At 47.6% G+C, this 19,582-nt stretch overlaps 1 protein-coding gene across 9 annotated transcripts in view; it reads left to right on the forward strand.

Moving 5' to 3' along the window:
* Positions 1-1,123: 1,123 nt before the first annotated feature.
* Positions 1,124-19,582, forward strand: part of TFAP2B (transcription factor AP-2 beta) — a 29,414-nt gene continuing 10,955 nt past the window's right edge. For 2 of the 9 annotated variants that reach the window (XR_004313648.1, XM_032463239.1), the window contains exons 1-5: positions 1,886-2,906; positions 4,700-4,726; positions 5,930-6,388; positions 11,195-11,255; positions 18,994-19,213. Coding sequence is in view for 8 of the 9 variants with exons in the window: in XM_032463239.1 (XP_032319130.1) it covers positions 2,181-2,906; positions 4,700-4,726; positions 5,930-6,388; positions 11,195-11,255; positions 18,994-19,213 (1,493 nt within the window). In the remaining variant the exon portion in view is untranslated. Of the gene's footprint in view, positions 1,438-1,882; positions 2,907-3,018; positions 3,346-4,699; positions 4,727-5,929; positions 6,389-11,194; positions 11,256-18,993; positions 19,214-19,582 lie in introns of those variants that run through there. The other 7 variants (XM_032463238.1, XM_032463240.1, XM_032463241.1 and 4 more) reach the window with 7 other exon arrangements.

A 19,582-nucleotide genomic window follows, 5' to 3' on the forward strand; every position in this document is an offset into this window, starting at 1 on the left:
TCATTTATTTTCTGCCCCAGGGGCAGACAGCCTGCACTGGACTTCCCTTCTGGCTGTGGGGATCCTTCCGCACCCTGGATGGGGGTAGAAAAACAGAGGGGGTGGGAAAGAGGGCGATGAGGTGAGTGTTCACTTCGTGGTGAAATTCCGAACCCCTGTGCCTTGAAGGGCGCCCATTTTCGAGGTTTGGTTAACTTTGTTCTTGTTGATGTTTATGTTTTCCTTGGGGGAGAAACAAACTATACAAATCACCTTATTAAGAAAAAAATACACTCAAAACAAACAAAGCACGCATCCTAAAATGTTTTTCACTAGCTCCTTGAAAAACATTCTGCTTAAATCTTCCAAAGGTTCAGGTGACCACTTCTTATAGTCTCCAGGATTAAAACCACTTTAAAGTCATAGACAACAGATGCAAATATAAAATGTCCCGGGCTTCTCCAAAGAAACCTCCAAATTAACATTGTGTAATTGTGCACGTATGTAGCTTCCAATATCTGAAAAAATTAAAAAAAAAAACAACTTCATAAAATGGAACGCCAGCCAAAGAAAGAATGGCACATGGAATCTGTTGAAAATACATCCAAACAACCCTTAAAATGAGAAATGGTACAGACTGAGATGCTGATTCACTACTTAAGTTTTCAGATGTGTTGGGCAGAATGACCAGAAAATTTTAGAAATATTCACTGTGGTGAGCTGGCTTTTTTGTTCTACAGGGACTGAGGTACAGTTGAAAAAAAGAAAAAGTTGTGTAGCCATCAACACAGAGAGATCACCCTTAAAAATCCCCAAATCCAGTTTTCAAAACCCTCCTGCTGAACACACAAGATTAGGAGCTTTTGTGTTTAAACATCTCAGAAATGGTCCCCCTCTTTAAAATCTACATAGAAAATGGGGGGGGGGGGGCTATTGGCTCCCTAGTTTCTCATTAGGAATTGTAAAGACTTTAGTCCATGGCTACAATGATTCATCATTTTCAATATAGAGGCTTTTAAACGTGTGTATTTATATTAATCACGGTGAACTCTCTCTCCTTTAAATGCATGTTTAGAGTCTGTCGACTCCTGCGTGACCCAAGGGTGCTTATATAACTAAATGTGGGTGTCTGGGGGTAAATACGTGTTTATGATTTTTATAATATATATGTCTGTGGGTTGCATCTAACTCCTGTGCGTGTAATAATGTTTTTATCTCAGCTGAGGCTTCCTTCTCCAGCCTATTGTCTGAGACAACAGATATAAGTTGCGATGGGAGAGGAGCGTCGGATTTGGTGTGTATCCCCCATTTCCAATTATAGATGGATCATTACAGACAGCGGAGTCCTGAGAAGCCAGACATCTGCTCCTCACATGAATGCACTCACCTCCTAGAGACCAGGCTGCCATCATGCTCTGGAAGCTAGTGGAGAATGTCAAGTACGAAGATATCTATGAGGTGAGCCGACACCCCCAGATGCATCTTAGAGCTTTGCAGATAGAGAATTTGAGCTTCTCGACACCCCAGCTGATAGAGATTTTTAAGCTATTTGCTCGTAGATTTCCGGTCGGTTTTTCTCAGCGTTCTCTAACTTTTAGGGAAGCTGGCTTGGGGACACTTCGCTGTTCTGAAAAAAGGACTTTAAGGTGGAAATCTGACTACTTTAACTTAGGAGATTTCTCTCTCTCTCTCTCTCTCTCTTTGTATTCTTTTATTTTCCTTTCTCTCTTCCTCGCACTCCACCCCCCCCCCAACCTTTGGGCTCTGATGGGGGACGTGGTGCTACTGAATGTGGGCAGACAAAATAGAGGCAGAAAGACAGAGACTCTCCTCGTTTTGAGTGTGGGAGAGAATTAGGTTTTCAGGCCTCATTCGTAACAGACTCAGGCTCTTAATTTTTATTTTCAATAAAATTTCGGAAATCGATAACAAACGGATCCAAGTAGAGGACGGAAAATTAGAAGGAAGGAGGTCAACAGATAGACGGACCGATGGATAAGATGGATGTAGAGAAAGCGGGAAACAAGGAGCCATAGCGGACAACTTTTTTAATTTCCTTTTTTTCTCATGTTTTGCTTCTTTGAGGGTCGGTGCGTCCAAACCGCCCCACGTTTTGGCCTTTTTTAACGAAATTTTCTGCCTGGGTTAAGCGCGCGGGGTTCTTTAGCGCTGAGGCCAGTGAGACTGTCCCTCGGGTGGAGATGCTGCCGGCAGCCCGGCGGGCGCCTGCCTCCCCGCGGGCCGGACGCGCCGGCCGTGCGCTCCGGTCTCGGGCGCCCACGGAGCGAAGGGGCGACGGGGCTGCGCGCGGGGCGGGAGGCCGGGCGGGGAGGGGACGGCGGCCGAGGCCGGCGGACCTTGGCTCCGAGCGCATGGGCCTGGGAGCCCCCGAACTAGGTGTAAGGGGAAGGGAAAAGCCTGGACTCCAAGGAGACGTCGAGGGAGGGAAGCGAGAAAAAATAGCGTGGAAGAAGGCGAGGGGAAAGGGGCAGATGAGATGGGGAGACGGGAGGCGGGAGCCGGCGAGCGGGTGGTGGACGGAGATCGTGAGGAGAGGAAGTCGGGGAGGGGAGGGGGCCTGGAAGCTGAGCCCCGGGCGACGCGCGCGGGCGGCGCTTGGTCGGACGAAGCGGTCCTGGTGGGACGTGCAGAGGCTCCCCAAGCCGCGGGGGACACGCCACCCGGCCGCTCCGGGACGATTCGGGGAAGCCGGGCGGGGAGCCGCCTTGAGGAAGCTGGGAATGGGCCACGCGCGGGAGCGGCCCGCCAGCTTCTCCCGACCCCGCCGGCCCGGCCCCGCGACCCGGATCACGGCTCCGAGGGGCCCGCGCGCGCCCCCGCTGCCGCCGGGCGGTGTCTGCACGCGGAGCCCGGCGCCGGCGCCCGGAGCCTCCCAGCTCTGCCCAGCCCTGAATCAGGATTTTGGGGTGTGTGTGTGTATGTGTGTGTGTGTATGTGTGTGTGTGTGACAGAGAGAGAGAGAGAGAGAGAGAGAAGAGAGAGAGAGAGAGAGAGGAGAGAGAGAGAGAGCGAGAGAGAGAGAGAGAGAGAGAGAGGAGAGAGAGGAGAGAGAGAGAGAGAGAGAGGGAGAGGAGATCCGTCTTTCTGAGGAATGATGACTGGGGTTTTCCTCTCCTCTTTGTGGTTGTGTATTGACTGTAACGGGGAGCCGCGCCTCTGCCTGGTGGGATTTGTTTCGGTTCGGCCTCCTTTTCTTTCTTTAGCAGGAGGGATAATGGTCAAGTCGAAAGCGCTAGAACTCCTAAAAAATGTGAGCGCCTGAAGTGGGCTTGGCACGGGCGGGGATGCGGCCACGGTGTAAATAGCTCCGGGTAGGCACAGAGGGACTCCAGCGGATTCCGAAAAGTAAGCAGCACGAAACTCGTGCTAAGAGTCTGAAAAGTAGACTGGCTAAATGGAAAAGGAGGGAGGGAGAGGAGAAAGCAGAGGGGGAAGGAGGGAGGGAGGGAGAGGGAGGGGTGGAGTGGAAGAGGGGAAGAGGGGAAGAGGAGAGAATAAAGAGGGAGGGAGAGAGGATGGAGAGAGAGGGAGAGACAGAATATTGCAGGTATTCCTATCTGCCTAATTTTTCTACTCAAAACTATAGGAGAAACCGAAGCCCAGTGGAAGGAGCCTATTTAAGTCGGGAGGAAGGTTGAACTTTAACAGAAATGGCAGTCAGGCCAGTTGAACGGGTTCCTGAAACATCCAAAAAGGTTTTCTGTTGCCCCAGGTTTTGCCGGGAAAGGATAAGTTTAGTGTACTTCAAGATTGTTTGCATGTATTTTAAATTGAAGTGAAAATCACGGGCTGCACGCGCACTAAAGAGGGAAAGGCTGCACAAGGCAGGGAAAGCCCCCATCTCGCCTCGGTCCTTTAATACATAAGCATAATCTCCAGTATGCGTGAAAGTCGGCCAACGTCACTGTAAACAACTGGGCCCACCGGTTTACTCTGCTCTCCCCTCCAAAGGGTGAGGCAACGCCTTTTTAAATTTTTTTATTAGTATTATTTTTAATCTGCACACGAAGCACGCAGGGCGATCAAGTCTTCCCATTAGGCAAGTCCCTCTCCAGGAGCAAGGACACCTACGTTGCGCACAAGCCCCCAGCGATGCTCTCTCCCTCGCCGCCTGGTCCCAGGGAGCAGGGGCTGCTTTACGCGCGTCCCCGGCTCAGTTAATTGAAGTTCTGCCTCTTTCCTGCTGAACTTTTTCCCCGGTCTGCCTTTGCCAGCCCCCTCGTCTGATTACATCTAGTAATTCTCCACTGAATGAACGTCATTTACAATAGTAGGGGAGCTCTGCGCCCGCTGCTGCTTCACGCTCCATTTGTCCTCCATTCTCCCTTTAAAGTACTCGTGTAATATTAATAGTCATGAATATCAATTATTATGAGGCGGTGTAGGCAAGCGGAGGGAGGAAGGGGCGCCCGAGCAGTCTGAGCCCAGCTTCGGGCGGAAGAGGACTGCCTCTGCAGCCTCGGAGAACCGCCGAAGAGAAAAAGGCCGAAAAGACAGCAAGAGACCGATGAACAGCTCTGTCTGTGTGTGACAGGCGTCGGCAATCTTGTTGGGGGGGGTGTAATTTTTTTTTTTGATGGCTTGTCCTGGAAACACCTCAAGCTCGGCTCCTGTGTCCAGCCCGTTTCTCTGCTGGACTCCTTGATTTTTTTTTAATCATTGTTTGATTTTTGAGCAGTAACCAGGCTTTTTTTTCCAGATGTTAGTCCACACCTATTCATCCATGGTGAGTTTGGATTCACGTTGTACCAGAATTGCATGCTCCCTCCTCTCACCGTCTCTCTGTCTCTGTCTCTGCGTGTGCGTCTCACTCTCCCGTCTCTGTCTTCCTTCGAGCGCCTTTGGCTTGGTAATTTAGCACCATAATTGGACGAGGCTGCAGCTGCTTCTCTGCATTGTGTGTTTGTCTGAGCTCCATGAGTCAGCTGGGGAGGTGGAAGGGGAAGGCCAAAGAAGAAAACTTTTTATTTGCCACCGCAGTTTGGAAATTTAGGTGACTATTTCTCCAAAAAGAACCATGGGGACTTTACTGTGGCATTTCTACAGAGGAGAGGAAGAAACAAGCCCCCCCCCCAACACACCTCCCCCTTCTCCTTTCACTTAGTTTAGCACTCCCGTTAGGACCAACAATAAGTTGTCTGGGCCTTTTGGGTTTGTTTGTTTTTCTCCTCCCCACCCTAAGTCCTTCATTTTCACACCCTGGAGTTTAACAGTCTTAAATGTGGGAAAGCCACCTTAGAAATCACTCCTGCACACCACAGCTCAACTTAATTTGACAGGGACTCAGGATCTGATTTTGAATGAGATCCATTTCCAGCAAACACTCCATAAAGGATTTCATCCCTGTTGGCGAGGCAGGGGTGCCTGGAAACTCAGATCAGGCAGATTCCTGTATCTCCTGAAATTACCAGGTTGTGTAGGGGGCCAGCCCGGCTGGCTTGCCAGGGAGACAGAAGTTGGTTTGGAACAGGAGGAACAACCGGGCAAATAGTATGAAGTTTGATTTGTTATGTTTTGGACCTCTGAAGAGTTAGAAAGAAGTAGTTTAAAACACCCAAAAGAGCAAAATGCCATAGTCAGACTCCTGTATTTTTCATTAAGGAATTTAGACTCTGTCCCCACCCCCACCCCCACCATACACACAACCACTTTGCCCTCACTTTTTTTGCTAGCTTTGCCCCCCTCCCAACAGAAGGCTTAGATGTTGGTTAAGTGGGTAATTCTCCCCCATTTTCCCCCCAAAGCCTCGCGTTTGGAATTGCTGAAATCGCGTACCCTCTGAACAGACTTGGGAGTCCGAGTTTCAGACTCTTGTTCCCCTGTCCCGGGAAAAAGATCCTGAAGCTGGGCTTCTCCATTTGTCGCTTGTATTTTTTCCCCCTCCCTCTCTCTGTCTCTCTCTCTCTCTGTCTCCTGCACTCTCTCCCAGGACCGGCACGATGGCGTCCCGAGTCACAGCTCGAGGCTCTCCCAGCTGGGCTCGGTGTCCCAAGGACCTTACTCGAGCGCCCCGCCGCTGTCCCACACCCCGTCGTCCGACTTCCAGCCACCCTACTTTCCGCCCCCCTACCAGCCGCTCCCCTACCACCAGAGCCAGGACCCCTACTCCCACGTCAACGACCCCTACTCCCTGAACCCCCTGCACCAGCCCCAGCAGCATCCCTGGGGGCAACGGCAGCGGCAAGAAGTGGGTTCAGAAGCCGGCTCTCTCCTGCCCCAGCCTCGGGCCGCCCTGCCCCAGCTCTCGGGCCTCGACCCCCGGAGGGACTACCACTCGGTCCGCCGGCCGGACGTGCTGCTGCATTCGGCGCACCACGGCCTGGACGCGGGCATGGGTGACAGCCTCTCGCTGCACGGCCTCGGCCATCCCGGCATGGAAGACGTCCAGGTAACCGCGCACGCACACACACACACACACTAGACGATACACAAATAACAAATGCCCTGGGAGGGGGGAGGGGTGGGGAGGGGCAGCTCTGTCTCCTTTGGGGGAAGTTGTTCCGGACACAAAACGTGTAACTGTGTGTAGACGTGTATGGCTCTCCAGTGGTGATTTCAGGAGGTCCGATGATGAAAGCTAGAACCACCAGAAATTACATCATGAAGGAAAAAACTACATGAGTGTTTTCCTCGTTTAGGATCGTTGGCATCAAGGCTAGGTGTTTTTGTTTTGCCTGAGCCATCGGACTCCCTCCTGTTCGCTTGTGCTTTGTGTAAGCAAGCTGGCGACTGTCCTCAACCCGCCCCCTCTGCGATTCCCATAGTGAGCCTGGCCCCTGACATGGCAGGTGGGGCCCTGGCTGCCTGGAGGCCGAGGCCTGAGATGCAGCTTGGAGGTGCAGGGTCCTCTATAGAGGTTCCTGATGGCTTTGTAAAGACTTTGTTAGGCATGACAGTGTTGACTGGAAGAAAAACACGTGCTATTTTGTCTAAGCCAGGTCTTACTTTGAATGTCCCATAAGCTATAGACCCCTTTTCCAAAATAATTGAGTTCCAGAGTCATCATCCAAGAAATGGAATATTTCTGGGGAGAGACCCAGAAAGCCACAATTCTGTTTGGGAGTCCATGAGGACATGTACCATTTTAGAGATTCTTTTCACCTTTCGGACCATTAAATGACTGTGGAGCAATATTCTTCACATCCCTCCCTCTGCAGTCGTCTTCCCCCTCCGTTAAATACCTTCCTCTCCCCGGAGTCACCATCCCAGTTGAAGAGGTATCACATGCTTTTTTTTTTTTTTTTTAAACAAAAGGCTCCAAACACTACCGCCCCCCCCACTATCCCATCTGCACCCTGCACAATGGAGCCTGATTTGGTTGCGAATGCTTGGTTAAACTAAACAAAGAAACATCAAAGAAATGATTTCTAAAAACTGTCCGGGTGATTCTGAGCAGGTCTCCTTTTGCTCCCTGATTTAAATAGTCTCCAGAAAAGATAAATAGGGTTGAAAGGTATTTAATTGACCCTTCGGTCTCATTGGCATGAGTGTATATATTATGCATCATTTTAGACATACCTCTGAAGCAAAAAAAAAAGAGAAAGAAATGGGGATGGGAAGGTGTGCATGAGTCCCTCTGCTTCACCTTGCTGAACAAAATGTCTTTAGAACAGTTAAAGTGTGGTGGCAGCGCCACGTCCTGTCTCTCTGTGGTCTCTGATGGTTTACTGCTTTCAAGGAAATTCAGTTATTTAATATTTCCAAAGATTTTGGAATCACCTGAGTTGTGGCTGGATGTACCCACGCTAATAAGAATGGTAGTTTTGTTGATTTAATCGAGCTTAACTGTCCCTGTCTGGGCATACTGCTCATTTCAGAATATCATATGAGAAAGGGAATATTTAATAGTTTTCTTTTTAATGCATTGGGGTAATATGTGTCGGGGGGGGGCAGTTTTAAATTAACCTTTCTGGGTACGGTTCAAAGTGCTAGATAATGAAAGTGCATCAACTCATCACCATGGCTGTTGGCTGTGCTGCACTGGCTCTCAGCGCCACCCTGTAGGCCCAGTGGCTTAGGCGCTGAACCCAGGAATTCTCCTAAAAGAGGGAACAGATTTCTTTGGTTTTAGTTGTGTGTGTGTGTGTTTTTAAGATAGAATTGAGAGGGTTTGGAGTGTTTGGTGAAAGGCAAAGGCCAAGAGAAAAACAGGGCCAGGTCGCTGTGCATTTGGGAGGACGCCCTGGTCAAAGAGACACGCGGCGGCGGAGTTGCAGCCGGAGCTTGGCCCGCGGGGGTGGGGAGAACTCGGAGCAAAGAAGGCGCAGGCCCCGGACCTTCGCCGCTCCCCGCCCGCCCGACCTCCGCCCAGTTCCTCCCTGGAAGCATCCCAGCAGGTCGTCTGGAGAGGTGGGGAGGCCCGCGGGACTTTCTTGGGTCGACCCTCAGTGCAAGGGGTCGCGCGGGATACACCCCGCGCCTGTCCCAGGAGGGGAACCAGAGGGGCAGGAGCGAGCCGTCCCCGCCGGGATGACAGGCCTCCTGAGGCCGGAGTGTTCTTGCTGCGACACGGGGCAGGTGACAAAGAAAGATAGGGGAGGAAGGAGATGGACCTAGGACCAGACCCTCGAATCCAGAGGCTGCGCCTTTTCTGTTCAATCCGGGACTTCCGAGTTAGGATCTGGAGCGCGGGGCCTAAAGTTGCAGGAGACGGTCGGGCTTTCCGCGTTTCCTGCAGCCATGGGATGGGTGGGGTGTAAAAGGGACCAGAGGTGCCACGGCCTGGGCCTCAGTCCCCTGTTCCATCTCAAAGGCCCAGCGTGGGTTCCGGATCCCCTACCCCAACCTACCGCAGACCAGGAGGATCCCAGGGCTCTGCCGGGCGGGAGGGCCTCACAGCCAGGGGGACTCACCTGGCCCAGGGTCGGGAGAGGATGTTGTGTGACCCAGACACACACGCGGGGCCACCGCCCCGACCGTGAGCGAAGAGACAGAGGAGAGCTAATTAACCAAATGCTTCTAATATTTTTTTAAATGAAACTATAAAACCCTGTCAATTTCTATTTCAATTTACTCACAGGGGCTATTAAACCAGCAAATCGCTGTTTGGATTCTGGGTATGCTGCATTTCACCCACTGTGTGTGTGCGTGCGTGTGTATGTGTGTGCGTGCGTGTGTTATGTGTGTGCGTGCGTGTGTGCGGGTGGGGGGGGGCAGTATTAAAAACTCAGAAAAAGCAGCATCAGAAAGAGAGAGATGACACCTAGTTTGAAGTTTGTTCAGTTGCTGTGAATACCTCTTTTCTTCTTCTGATCTTTGCTCTCTAACCTCTCATCACCTCTGCTCCCTAAGAGTACAAACATAAAGATGTTAAGTCAGACCCCTCACACACACACACACACACACACACACACACACACACACACACACACACACACACACACTCTCTCTCAAACACACCCTAGTGTCTTAAAGCAACCCCTGGTATCACTTTTAACTAAAGAAGTCTAGTAATTACGAGTCTGAGTTGTTTTTCTGAGCTTCCGCATGCAGTCCTAATTAAATCTTTACGACCCTCCCTGTGACGATTAAGCGCCAGCATGCTGCGTGAATATCCTGTACAAAAACCCAGCAGGCGGCCGTAATTAGATAGAAAATCAGACAAGAGCCTTCTCATTAACTACCACAACTACCCCACGTCGCTGATGAGGCGTAGATACATATTTACGTACCGACGTGAGGGTGAGGTGTGCGGGCGCACCGGCCCAGCCCGTGAGATCGCGGGGCTGCCCGCCCACAAACACAGGCGAATGTTCTGTCCTGCGTGGACACGTCGCCATTGTAGACACGTGAGCACAGAAAGGCGTGAATCGTGTGTGTGAGCGTGTGTGCGGGCCCGTGTGCATAGTGGGGCCTCTTGGGAGTCCCCGAACAAGTTCCATGATGCTTTTTTTTTTTAAGCTTTATTTTTTACTATTTCTTAAGATGTAGATGGCATGTTGGAACATGGAAAATGGTTCTTAGGGAGAATCACAATTTTCCTCATCTTTCTGAGAACAGAAGAGTGACTATTAAAAACGAAAAGAAACAAATTAACATGCCCCCTCCGTGGTTAGATCATCTCATTTCTAAGGTGCTGCTTGTTTGGGGTAGGCAGTCTTCCTTGTGATGAACACACGCCCTGTCTGGGGATGCAGTATGAGTGGGTGGGAGGCGCTGTCTAAACACGACCTCCCTCTCAAGCCCTTTGCTTTTTACTCCTCTGTAGAGTGGGTGACAGATTGGTCCAAAGTTAGGTTTCTTAGGATCAAGAAAAGCAGCCATCAGATTGCAGAGAGGTCTAGCATTTATTTTCACTGGGGAGTAGGGGGAGGGAGTCCACTGATTTTGGATGTCCTGGGGTGCACAGCCAGAACTCTGTTCTCGGGCATCCTGGCAGTAAGAATCTCATTCCAACAGCTATAGCCCCTCAGCAGTGCCGCCAACACCTAGGGTAGAAACGTTCCTTCTCTGGGATGATATTGTGGCAATGGGGGGTGAATGCTTTTTGCCATTACCTAGGAACTGACTGGGAGGATCCTCTGTGTGTGTTGGTGTGTCTGTAGTCACTGCCTCCCTAACAGGTGTGCTTCTTGCTAGGTGGCAGCGGGAGCAGGGTTGGGAGGAGGTACGTTGTGCAGGGGTTGTCTGAGGGGTTGTCCTACAGCAGGAGGCTCAGAGCACAGGGATGTGCGGTCCTGACAGCCTGCAGACGTGTTCCTATGTGTTGCTGTTTGCATTCCATTCCAAATTGCTCAGACTTTAATTAAAATCCTATAATGTAAACTATTATGTATTTTTAAAATGACTCTGGGGTTAAGATGCACTGGGATAGAATAGAAAACAGAAATTGCTCTTACTAATATTGGTGAAAATCTTTCAGCTGTTGCCAAATTTTCACTATTCATAAGAGCAAATAATATAAAAGTTTCAGTGTCTACATAATATCTGTGTTTAATATAATAACTAAGCCAATCCTGCATCCCAGACGTCTCTCACAGTTTCCCTTTTTCCTCTTCTTACATTGGAAGAATTTATAATTTGGGTGAATTTCATTTCTGTGTCCATTTGGAGGTAATAATGATACTAATAAAACCTCCCTTTGTGAATTAATATAAATGGAAATAACAGAAACTCCAGTTTGGAATGACATGATTTATGTGTGCGCTTCTTTAATATCCAGTCGATTTGAATAGTGATGTTTTTATATTCACAGTCAGTTGAAGATGCCAATAACAGCGGCATGAATCTATTGGACCAGTCTGTCATAAAAAAAGGTATGGATTCTTTCCTCCCAAAAGTAAGCAAAGTTTTCCTGTGCATTCATGTCTTTACGATGAGTTTTCACTTTTGAAGGAAGGATTTCATTATTTTATGAGATGCCAGTGCTTATTCACAATTAAGGGACAGTGGCTATCTGGATGAAGACATGTTGGGAAGAAGGAAATGGGGTAGGGGGACCGCAGGCAGAAACCCGGATGAGAGAGATGGAGGGACAGAGGCTAGAGCCGTTTTTTCCATGGTACATTCGGTAACAATTCTAGATATATCTCACATAATTGAACTATCACCGTGTGTGGAACTGGCTGGGAAACACTGCCTGCAAAAATCTGCGATTAATTATTTCATTGATAACTGGAGTTTGTTGAGTGAAACCCTGTGTCATTGGGGCAGCTCCTTCTCTCCTTGTTTTTGTATTTGGGTTTTGGGTGGTAATTTTCTTCCCAGTTCTCTATGTTTTATGAGTTGTTTCTTCTATTTTTTTTTTAATTGTGCCAAATGTGTCGCTAACTATGCTCTTCCTAAGAAGCAGAGCCGGCCTCTGCACATTTCTCAATCTTCCTACATACGCATTCATGATTTAGTGTGACTGTGGAATCACCCCATACTGTTAAAGGGCATGTGATATTAACAAATGTTTGCAGTCTCTTGTACAGCTGTAAGCAAAATAATTAACTAATTAAACTAATTAAATGTAATTACAATAACTCATTTCGGGCGTATTGCAGCTGCTTAATTCTTCCCCCCCTTCTCTGACAGTCACTGAGAGGATGCCTGGCGATTAGTGTGGCTGCCGAAAGGCCCGAATGTCACTCGCATGCCACAAATTTAGGAGCTTGAATGTGTAAACAGTGCAATCTTTAATTATCGCAGGAACCGGTGTCTGGAGATAGTTTTAACTACTGTTAACCCTTTCTTATCAGTGCTGGAGAAGGCCTGTCCTTCAGTGTGGTGTCATCAATCCCTAGCTGCAGTCACTTAGGATTCATTTAAGCCAGATAACACTGACAAAAACAATGAAGAGAAAAAAGATGCTTTGGAAAGTAATGTAGAGTCAAGCCGGTGGAGTAGGAGGGCTGTGGAGTGAGGATTCCAAACGGGGCGAAATGTTCTGGATGTTCTTCTCTTACAGAGGCAGGAAAAGTTGCTTTGAGAGGTGGCAGGTGGGAGGGGGGAAGCTGGACTTGAAATGAGGCCATTTGGCATCCCAAAGAAGAATAGCAAGGTTTGGGGCAAAACGATTTATTTTAAGTGTTGTTCCAAATGTCTCTCCGGCTCTTCTTTAGATAGTATCGGTTTGGTTTTGCATGTCCAGGGTTCGGGTTTGCTAGGACACCTGGTCTCCTGCTTTGATTTGCAACTGTGCTGACAGCTAACTTTCACCATTTCCTCCTGGATCTTCTCTTCTGGTTAATTGCGGGTTGATGGGGAGGGGCGGGGTGTGGGGGAGGTAAGAGCCGCACTTCCTCATTGGTTTTTTTGTTGTTGTTGTTTCTCTTCTGTTTTAGTTCCCCGTCCCTTTTCATGGAAAGCTAGAACCCCTTAGTTCAGGGTTCCGTATCCTAGGAACAGCATTTGGGCCACGGTGGGGCATGCCCAATGGATGACCAATCAGAGAAGTTATTAATAGCCAGGCCAATAAAAATATTTGGAACTTAGCTTGCCTAACAAAACGGAGCTGAAAATATTTGTAGATGTGGGGAGGGGGGCTTCTGTTTCAGGGCTTCTATATATTTGTCAGTGAAATGTGAATACTTACGTATGTGGGTATCGCCAGGAATAAGAAAAGGAGACCACTGACTCACATTGCTGGTTCTGTTTTGGAAATGTGGGGTACTTTTAATGGCCCCAACACCTCCCTTTTTTTTTTTTTCAAATGAGCAGCTTGAAACATCTAAGTGGCACCCCAGTTGCGTTATTGATTTAGGGAGCATGGTATAAATATGAAGTGTTAGGTCAACTCTGTTATTTAATATTTCAGGTATTTGCTGTATCACATGAAGAAAAGACCCTAATATCATATTTTTATCTTTAGAGAGCCATGGGCGAAAGAGGAATAAGTGGTTGATTTACTTTTCTAGATCTCTATGAACCACTTAAAATAAGGTTATGTGTTCATTAGCTCCTTCCCTGCCCTCTGGTCTCCCCTCTTTGCCCCTCCCCCACGCTTATGAGGGATGACTCCAAGAGATTAATTTCATAAAAGAGGAGGTGAGAATGTTTTCTGAACTAAATATTCTGAATTTCAACACCTGGCAAAGGGACTCGGTTGCTTTATTTTCTATTGGGCTTTTAGAGAGATTTTTAAAACTCTGCCTTGTTAATAAAAACAGCAACTGGCCCAGGTTCAGATGTCTGTGCCTCTGTGTGTATTGAAGCCAGAAGACTTAACACATAAAGGATCTATGTCTCTCTGTCTGTCTGTCTCTCTCTCTAATTATGGAAAGTCTCCCTCCTAAAAGTTAACCAGTCCAATTTTTCACCAGTGTTGATATCACCCCCATAGGTTATAGGCTAGCTCTCTTGTTGTATTTGCTATCTGGGCTTAGCTGACATTTCTGAAGTAATTTAGTTAAGAGGAAATGAGTTGTTCCCAGTAGAGAGAGCAAACGAGTGGAGTGAAGGTAGCCAGCGTGATAAATGGCTCTTTCATTTGAAGATCTCCAGAGCTCGTTTACGGCTAATTTTCTGTATTGGCCCCCTTTGAGCTATTAATGCAATCGGCAGGGACCGTGGCCCCTCTCTTCTTAGCTGCCCCATTAGAGCTCCCATTAAGCCAGCGAGTCTCGACTCCATGGCAGGGGTAGGGGGAGTAATGAAAGGTGCTTTTTAAACTCTCCTAATCTAAACCGGCAGAGGGTGGTTAATACGATTTGAAGGGGGCTGGTCAATGAGCAATCAATAAAGTAATAATGAGAAGGATTCGGTACATTAACAGTCTAAAAATCCAACGAGACATTAAAAAATCATTCTTAACTCTCAGTTCCATTAAGATTAGGAATCTGGGCCGGGAAGGGGGCGGGGGGGGGGGGCGGTGGTACCCAGCTAACATAAATGATCTTTGCCACCATCCTAAAGCCTAACCTAAAGAAGGCTCACCTAGGCTTTGAGAAAAAGTTTTCAGTGCCATCAGAGGCCAAGATGCAATCGGCTTGACACCTTAGACAGCAGAAAAGATGCTGAGATTTCTTGGAAAGGCTAGCGTGGCTGGAGTCCAAGGTCCAAATGTTGTGACTGTGGGGCATTTTCATTGGTCTTAGGGATATCCTGTTTGGTTAGTTTTAATTCAACCTCCGTTCTCTTCCACTTTTTTTCCTCGTTAGTTCTGGCCCCTTCCCCACATAAACACTTGGATTGGTGTGGATTTTCTTTGGGTGGGTCAGGGGACTACAGAAATTGCCAATTTCAATTCCAAGGGGTTCTGTTGGGATTCCTCCTTCTGATCTAGGAGGTCAAAAGAACCCAGAGTCTGTCGGAGCCTCTGAGAGGGTGTATGTTTCCTCTTAAAGGGAAGGGTTCACATTTCCAGAGCTGACTTGGATCCCAATCGGTATTTATTCAAGTAGAGCCTCTCAGCTATGGTCCAGCCACCCAAGGAGTAATCAGAGTTCACAGAATTTTAAAGCTGGAAAAGTTAGACACTCTTCTCCAACTCCCGTTCTCCCATCTCCCCACCCACCCCGCGTGGAAGCTGAGACAGAGGGAAAATAAATGACTTCCTCAAGGTCTCAATCACTGAGTAAGTGATGGGACCAAACTCAGTTTCAGCCTCTTAGACTTTGCCCCTAAAGGATGCCAACCCTGGATGTTTGTAGTTTTTTTTGGGGGGGGGGGGTTTCTTTTTTATGTTCCAGCTTCCTTTGTGGGAATTCTCTTATTTTCCTTTCCAGGATTTCAATGCTCACGTTTATATGCACAGGATCTTATATCCATGCAGAATAACATTTAGCCCTCAGGTGGAGAAGAAACAAAGCAAGTATGGGAACAGGGGTGATCTGCTGGTGAGGAGTAATTATTTCAAGCAACGCTCAACCTCCTGTAGCTTCCCGGTGTCATTTACATATTTAAGTCTGAGTACTTTTAAGTCCCAGGGACTTAACCTTTAATCTATCAGATGGGTTCATTTCTTCCTTCTCCTTCACCAGCAGATCAGACCCGCAGAGGATGTGCCTCTAGTCAAACACCAAGATCTCAAAGTTATGATTTCACAATTAAGCTTAAAGAGGACAGATTAAGAGCTAGCCTGTTAACACTGTGGCTCTATGTAGTCCACTAATGAATAAGATTTTCTCCAGTTTTCCTCGCTCTCTTAAATAAAACTCTAGTCACTATAATGAAACATTAATTGGCCTTTTAAATCTTTTTTTTTCTTCTCCCCCACATATAATTCCAGTAAAAAGGGAGGGGAACAAGTTTTGTGGGTGTTCCATCCAGAAGTTGGCCATTGACAGGGGGTATAGCTCAGTGGCAGAGTGACTGCTTAGCATGCCTGAGGTCCTGTGTTCAATCTCCAGTACCTCCATTAACCAAAAAAAAAAAAAAAAAAAAAAAAAAAAAGAAAGAAAGAAAGAAAGAAAAGTCAAGGCACACACAGAAGTTGGCCACACTATCCAATTGAGAACTGAAGAGAAAAAAAAAAAACAACCCAGTTTTAATGTATGCACAGAAAATTGTAAACATGTAAAGAACTGAAAGCTTCCCGCTGAGTTTTGCTATGCTCCATTTCCTTACCATTTCCTGCTGTCGCTTTAAACCTATCTTAGTCATCTCTGGGTTCCGTGAGCAGGCGCAGCGCGCTCATAATTACTAACAAATCAACCGGGCCCTGTTGCTCCCTGGGTTTATTGATAAGCTGGAGGAAAGCAGAAGGGAAAAGACAAAGAGAATAAAATATGGGGTTAATCAGCTGAGGAAAGCAGGTGTGAGGGTGGAGGGGAAGGAGATGCTAACAGTTCGACGGACTTAGAAGAGAGTCAGAGAGTCGGGCCAAGGAATTTGGGAGTCCAGTCTAGGGGACCAATACAAAGGCCAGAGTGGGACAGAGGTTGAGAACCTGAGTGGAGGGTGCGAACAAGATTGATACTTCAGTTTGAAAATGGAAATATAATCTAAAACGTGTCTGCACAAACAGTCTTCATATCTGGTAGGGTAAAAAAGCACCTCCCTCCTCCTTTTCCTTGGGACAGCGGAACTGGGAAGCTGACGGGGTTGGTGGTAGTTTGGCGACAATGCGTATGCAAAAAGGTGCAGCCCGCGGGAGGGAGTGATAAACCTTCCCCAGAGGAGATAGCTCTTGTCAGGGAAATCAGGCAATTAACAATAGTGAAATTAGAGGGCAGGTTATATACAGTGTCCCTAAAGGTCTGGCTTTTCAGGAGATCTGGCGCCTGGGACTGTGGAAAGCAGGAAAAATTCCAGTTCTCAGGAGATGTTCAGTTATCCAGCATGGGAAATAGGAACTGACCTTACTATTTTCAGCTCAGTGGCTTTTTTTTTCTGTAAAAATATTCTTTCTAACTAGTATTTAAATAATAAAATGTGGCTGACTATCAAAGATGAGATTTTTATATAATTTATTTCTATAGTTTCTACCATGTTAAAACTACAAAGGGCCAGCTATATTTTGGGGAAAAATTTTTCCAAGGTTATCGATTACCAGTTCCCATGATCATCAATTAATTTGTTTATACTGCTTGAACATGAATCTGAAATACAGAAATCAGGACTGCAGTGAAAAAAATAAGATATGTTAAAATAGATGTGGATATTGTGTAAGAGGATTAAATGACAGGGTGTTACCACCCCAATCACTGTTTTTAGGTGACTTTAAATCTGTATTTTACTCAAATTTGATTAATCCTCACACTGTGAATCTGCATTGGTTCACTCTCAAATGGGAAATATTTCACTGATGAGAATATGATGAGAATCAGAAAGAAGTCTCCCTCTGTAACACCCCCTGGCCCATCATCATCACGACCATGTAGAAGGTCCACTCTGTTATCTAACATCATTCCTCTGCCCTGGGACAGACTCTGCAGACAGATCCAGAAATCCTCAAATGTCTATTAAGAAGTAGAAAAAGGGAATGGAATGTCCAGTCTCCCCATCCACTTCCCTCAGAAAGCCCTTTCCACAGGTGTTTGTAAAGGGCCAAATGCAATTCATAGTAAATAAAAGATTTGGGAACCTACCTGGCTTTTAGGAGTCTCTAAACAATCATGGAGGCCTGAATGCTGGAATCTGTGATAAAGAGAATAGGCTGTTTCGGAAACACTCAGGGCGGTTAGTCTGTTCTAGACAAGGGGGGTTATATAACTTGTTTGATGTATAGGGTTCTAGGCGCCAGATGGTAGAAAGAGCACATCTTTCTCTTCCCAGGATTATAGAGACAGCATCTTTATTAAAAAGAGGAATCGAAGCATCCTTTTCCATGCCAGATACATTGCACATTTCAATAAATCCCCTGGACTGGTGATCAACAAAGACCATCTGAGGGGCTTCATATCCCAAGTTGCCTGCCCAGTGACTTCTAGAACCTGCAGAAAGAAAATGGGTTTCAGCAGTGTCTAAGCCTAAGGGAGCAAGACTGCCAGGGAACCAGGAGGCTGACCGTTCACCGTGTTCCGTTCCTTGTTCCCAGCCTCTGGTTCTACTGAGCCCCCGCCTCTTCCTGAGGTGCAGATGACACTGAAACACAATTAAACAGAAATACAGGCTGGAGAGACTGACTGTGCCTGGGTAGCAGTGGCAACCAGCTGTCAGCTCTTATTAACTTCTGCATAAAACATACCTTGAGTGCGGTTTGTTATCAATTACTTGCCGAAATGAAACAACTGGGGCAAGGCAAGACCGCCGCTCACATGAATTAGAGTGATTGGTTGATTGATCCGGGCACCTGTTGTAAATCATAACTGCTCCAAACAATCACCAGCCGGTGCTTTACGTTAATTTGTAAACAAAATTCATGTCACTGTGGAATTGCTTTCACTGGAGAGGAGCATTTGGGTTCATTTCTAAATGAATCAGTTGTTATGATGTACAGAAGAATGGGATCCACTTTAGAGAAATGAGCAGCTCTTTTGAGCTAAACTCCCCAGCTTAATGGTATTACTCGGCTGATCTTGGGCACAGTGACTGCTGGGGCCCACCCTCCTGATCCTAGCCAGTGATGATAATAATTTGCATCCAATAGGCGAGGAGGGATGGGTTCCCATAAAGACCATTGGTATTACTATTTTATATCACTGATAGGGATAATCAACTATTTTATATCACTTATATGGATAATCAGCTTCAGACTTAAGCACCAAATACAATTACTATTCTCAGAAGACAGATGAGGAAACTAAGATTCAGAGAGGTTCAGCTTGGTGTCTAAGGTCACACAGCTAGCATGTGATGGAATTGGATTTGCCTGGCCTCACAGCACAATCCAAACTTGGGGTAGCCTGTTATTCTTGATTTGTGTAGCGAGCAGGACTGGTTCAAGAGACTCCCACATGTCCACACACCTGGGGTAAGTTTCCAGAGGAGTGATGGCTTTTACACTTGTCGGTACACAGTGCTCTGAACGCACCCCAGCTCCACGGGAACAAACACTTCCTCCTGCAGCTTTCCGCTTGGCGCGAGTCCTCTGGCCTCGCCTCTGCGCACGCAGCGACGCATTCTATCCTCCGGTCACCAGGATCGAAACCCGGTCACCTTTATGGCATATATTTTTTTTCTCTCTAGTTCCGGTTCCTCCCAAATCTGTGACTTCTCTAATGATGAATAAAGATGGCTTCCTGGGAGGCATGTCGGTCAACACCGGCGAGGTGTTTTGCTCAGTCCCCGGCCGCTTGTCTCTGCTCAGTTCAACTTCAAAGTACAAAGTTACGGTGGGGGAAGTTCAGAGACGCCTGTCGCCCCCCGAATGCCTCAATGCATCTCTCCTCGGCGGCGTCCTCAGAAGGTAAAAGTTCCTCCAACCAGTTTTTATGGGGCGCGGTTGCCTAGCAACTGGCTCCGCAAAGCGCCTGCGGAGAGCGGCGGCCGCCACGTGCTCCGCGCTGGGCACGCGCAGCCTCGCCTTCCAGCCCATGTTGCGAGCCACGGAACCTTCCAGTTTCCCAGCCCTGCGCCCCTCTCCTCCCCACCCCCCAGGAGCCCTGGGGGCACTCTAGCCTGAGTGGTACCCACAACCTACACACGCTAATCTGAAACAGGACTTTCGTGGAGCAACCCCCTTCGTACCTGCAATGTACTCAGATACCTATTTTGTTTCAAAGTGCACTTGGCTGCTGACTAAGTTGGTCCTATCCCATCGATACATTTTGCCCCG

This window comes from Camelus ferus, chromosome 20, assembly GCF_009834535.1.
Source record: "Camelus ferus isolate YT-003-E chromosome 20, BCGSAC_Cfer_1.0, whole genome shotgun sequence".
Taxonomy (NCBI): domain Eukaryota; kingdom Metazoa; phylum Chordata; class Mammalia; order Artiodactyla; family Camelidae; genus Camelus; species Camelus ferus.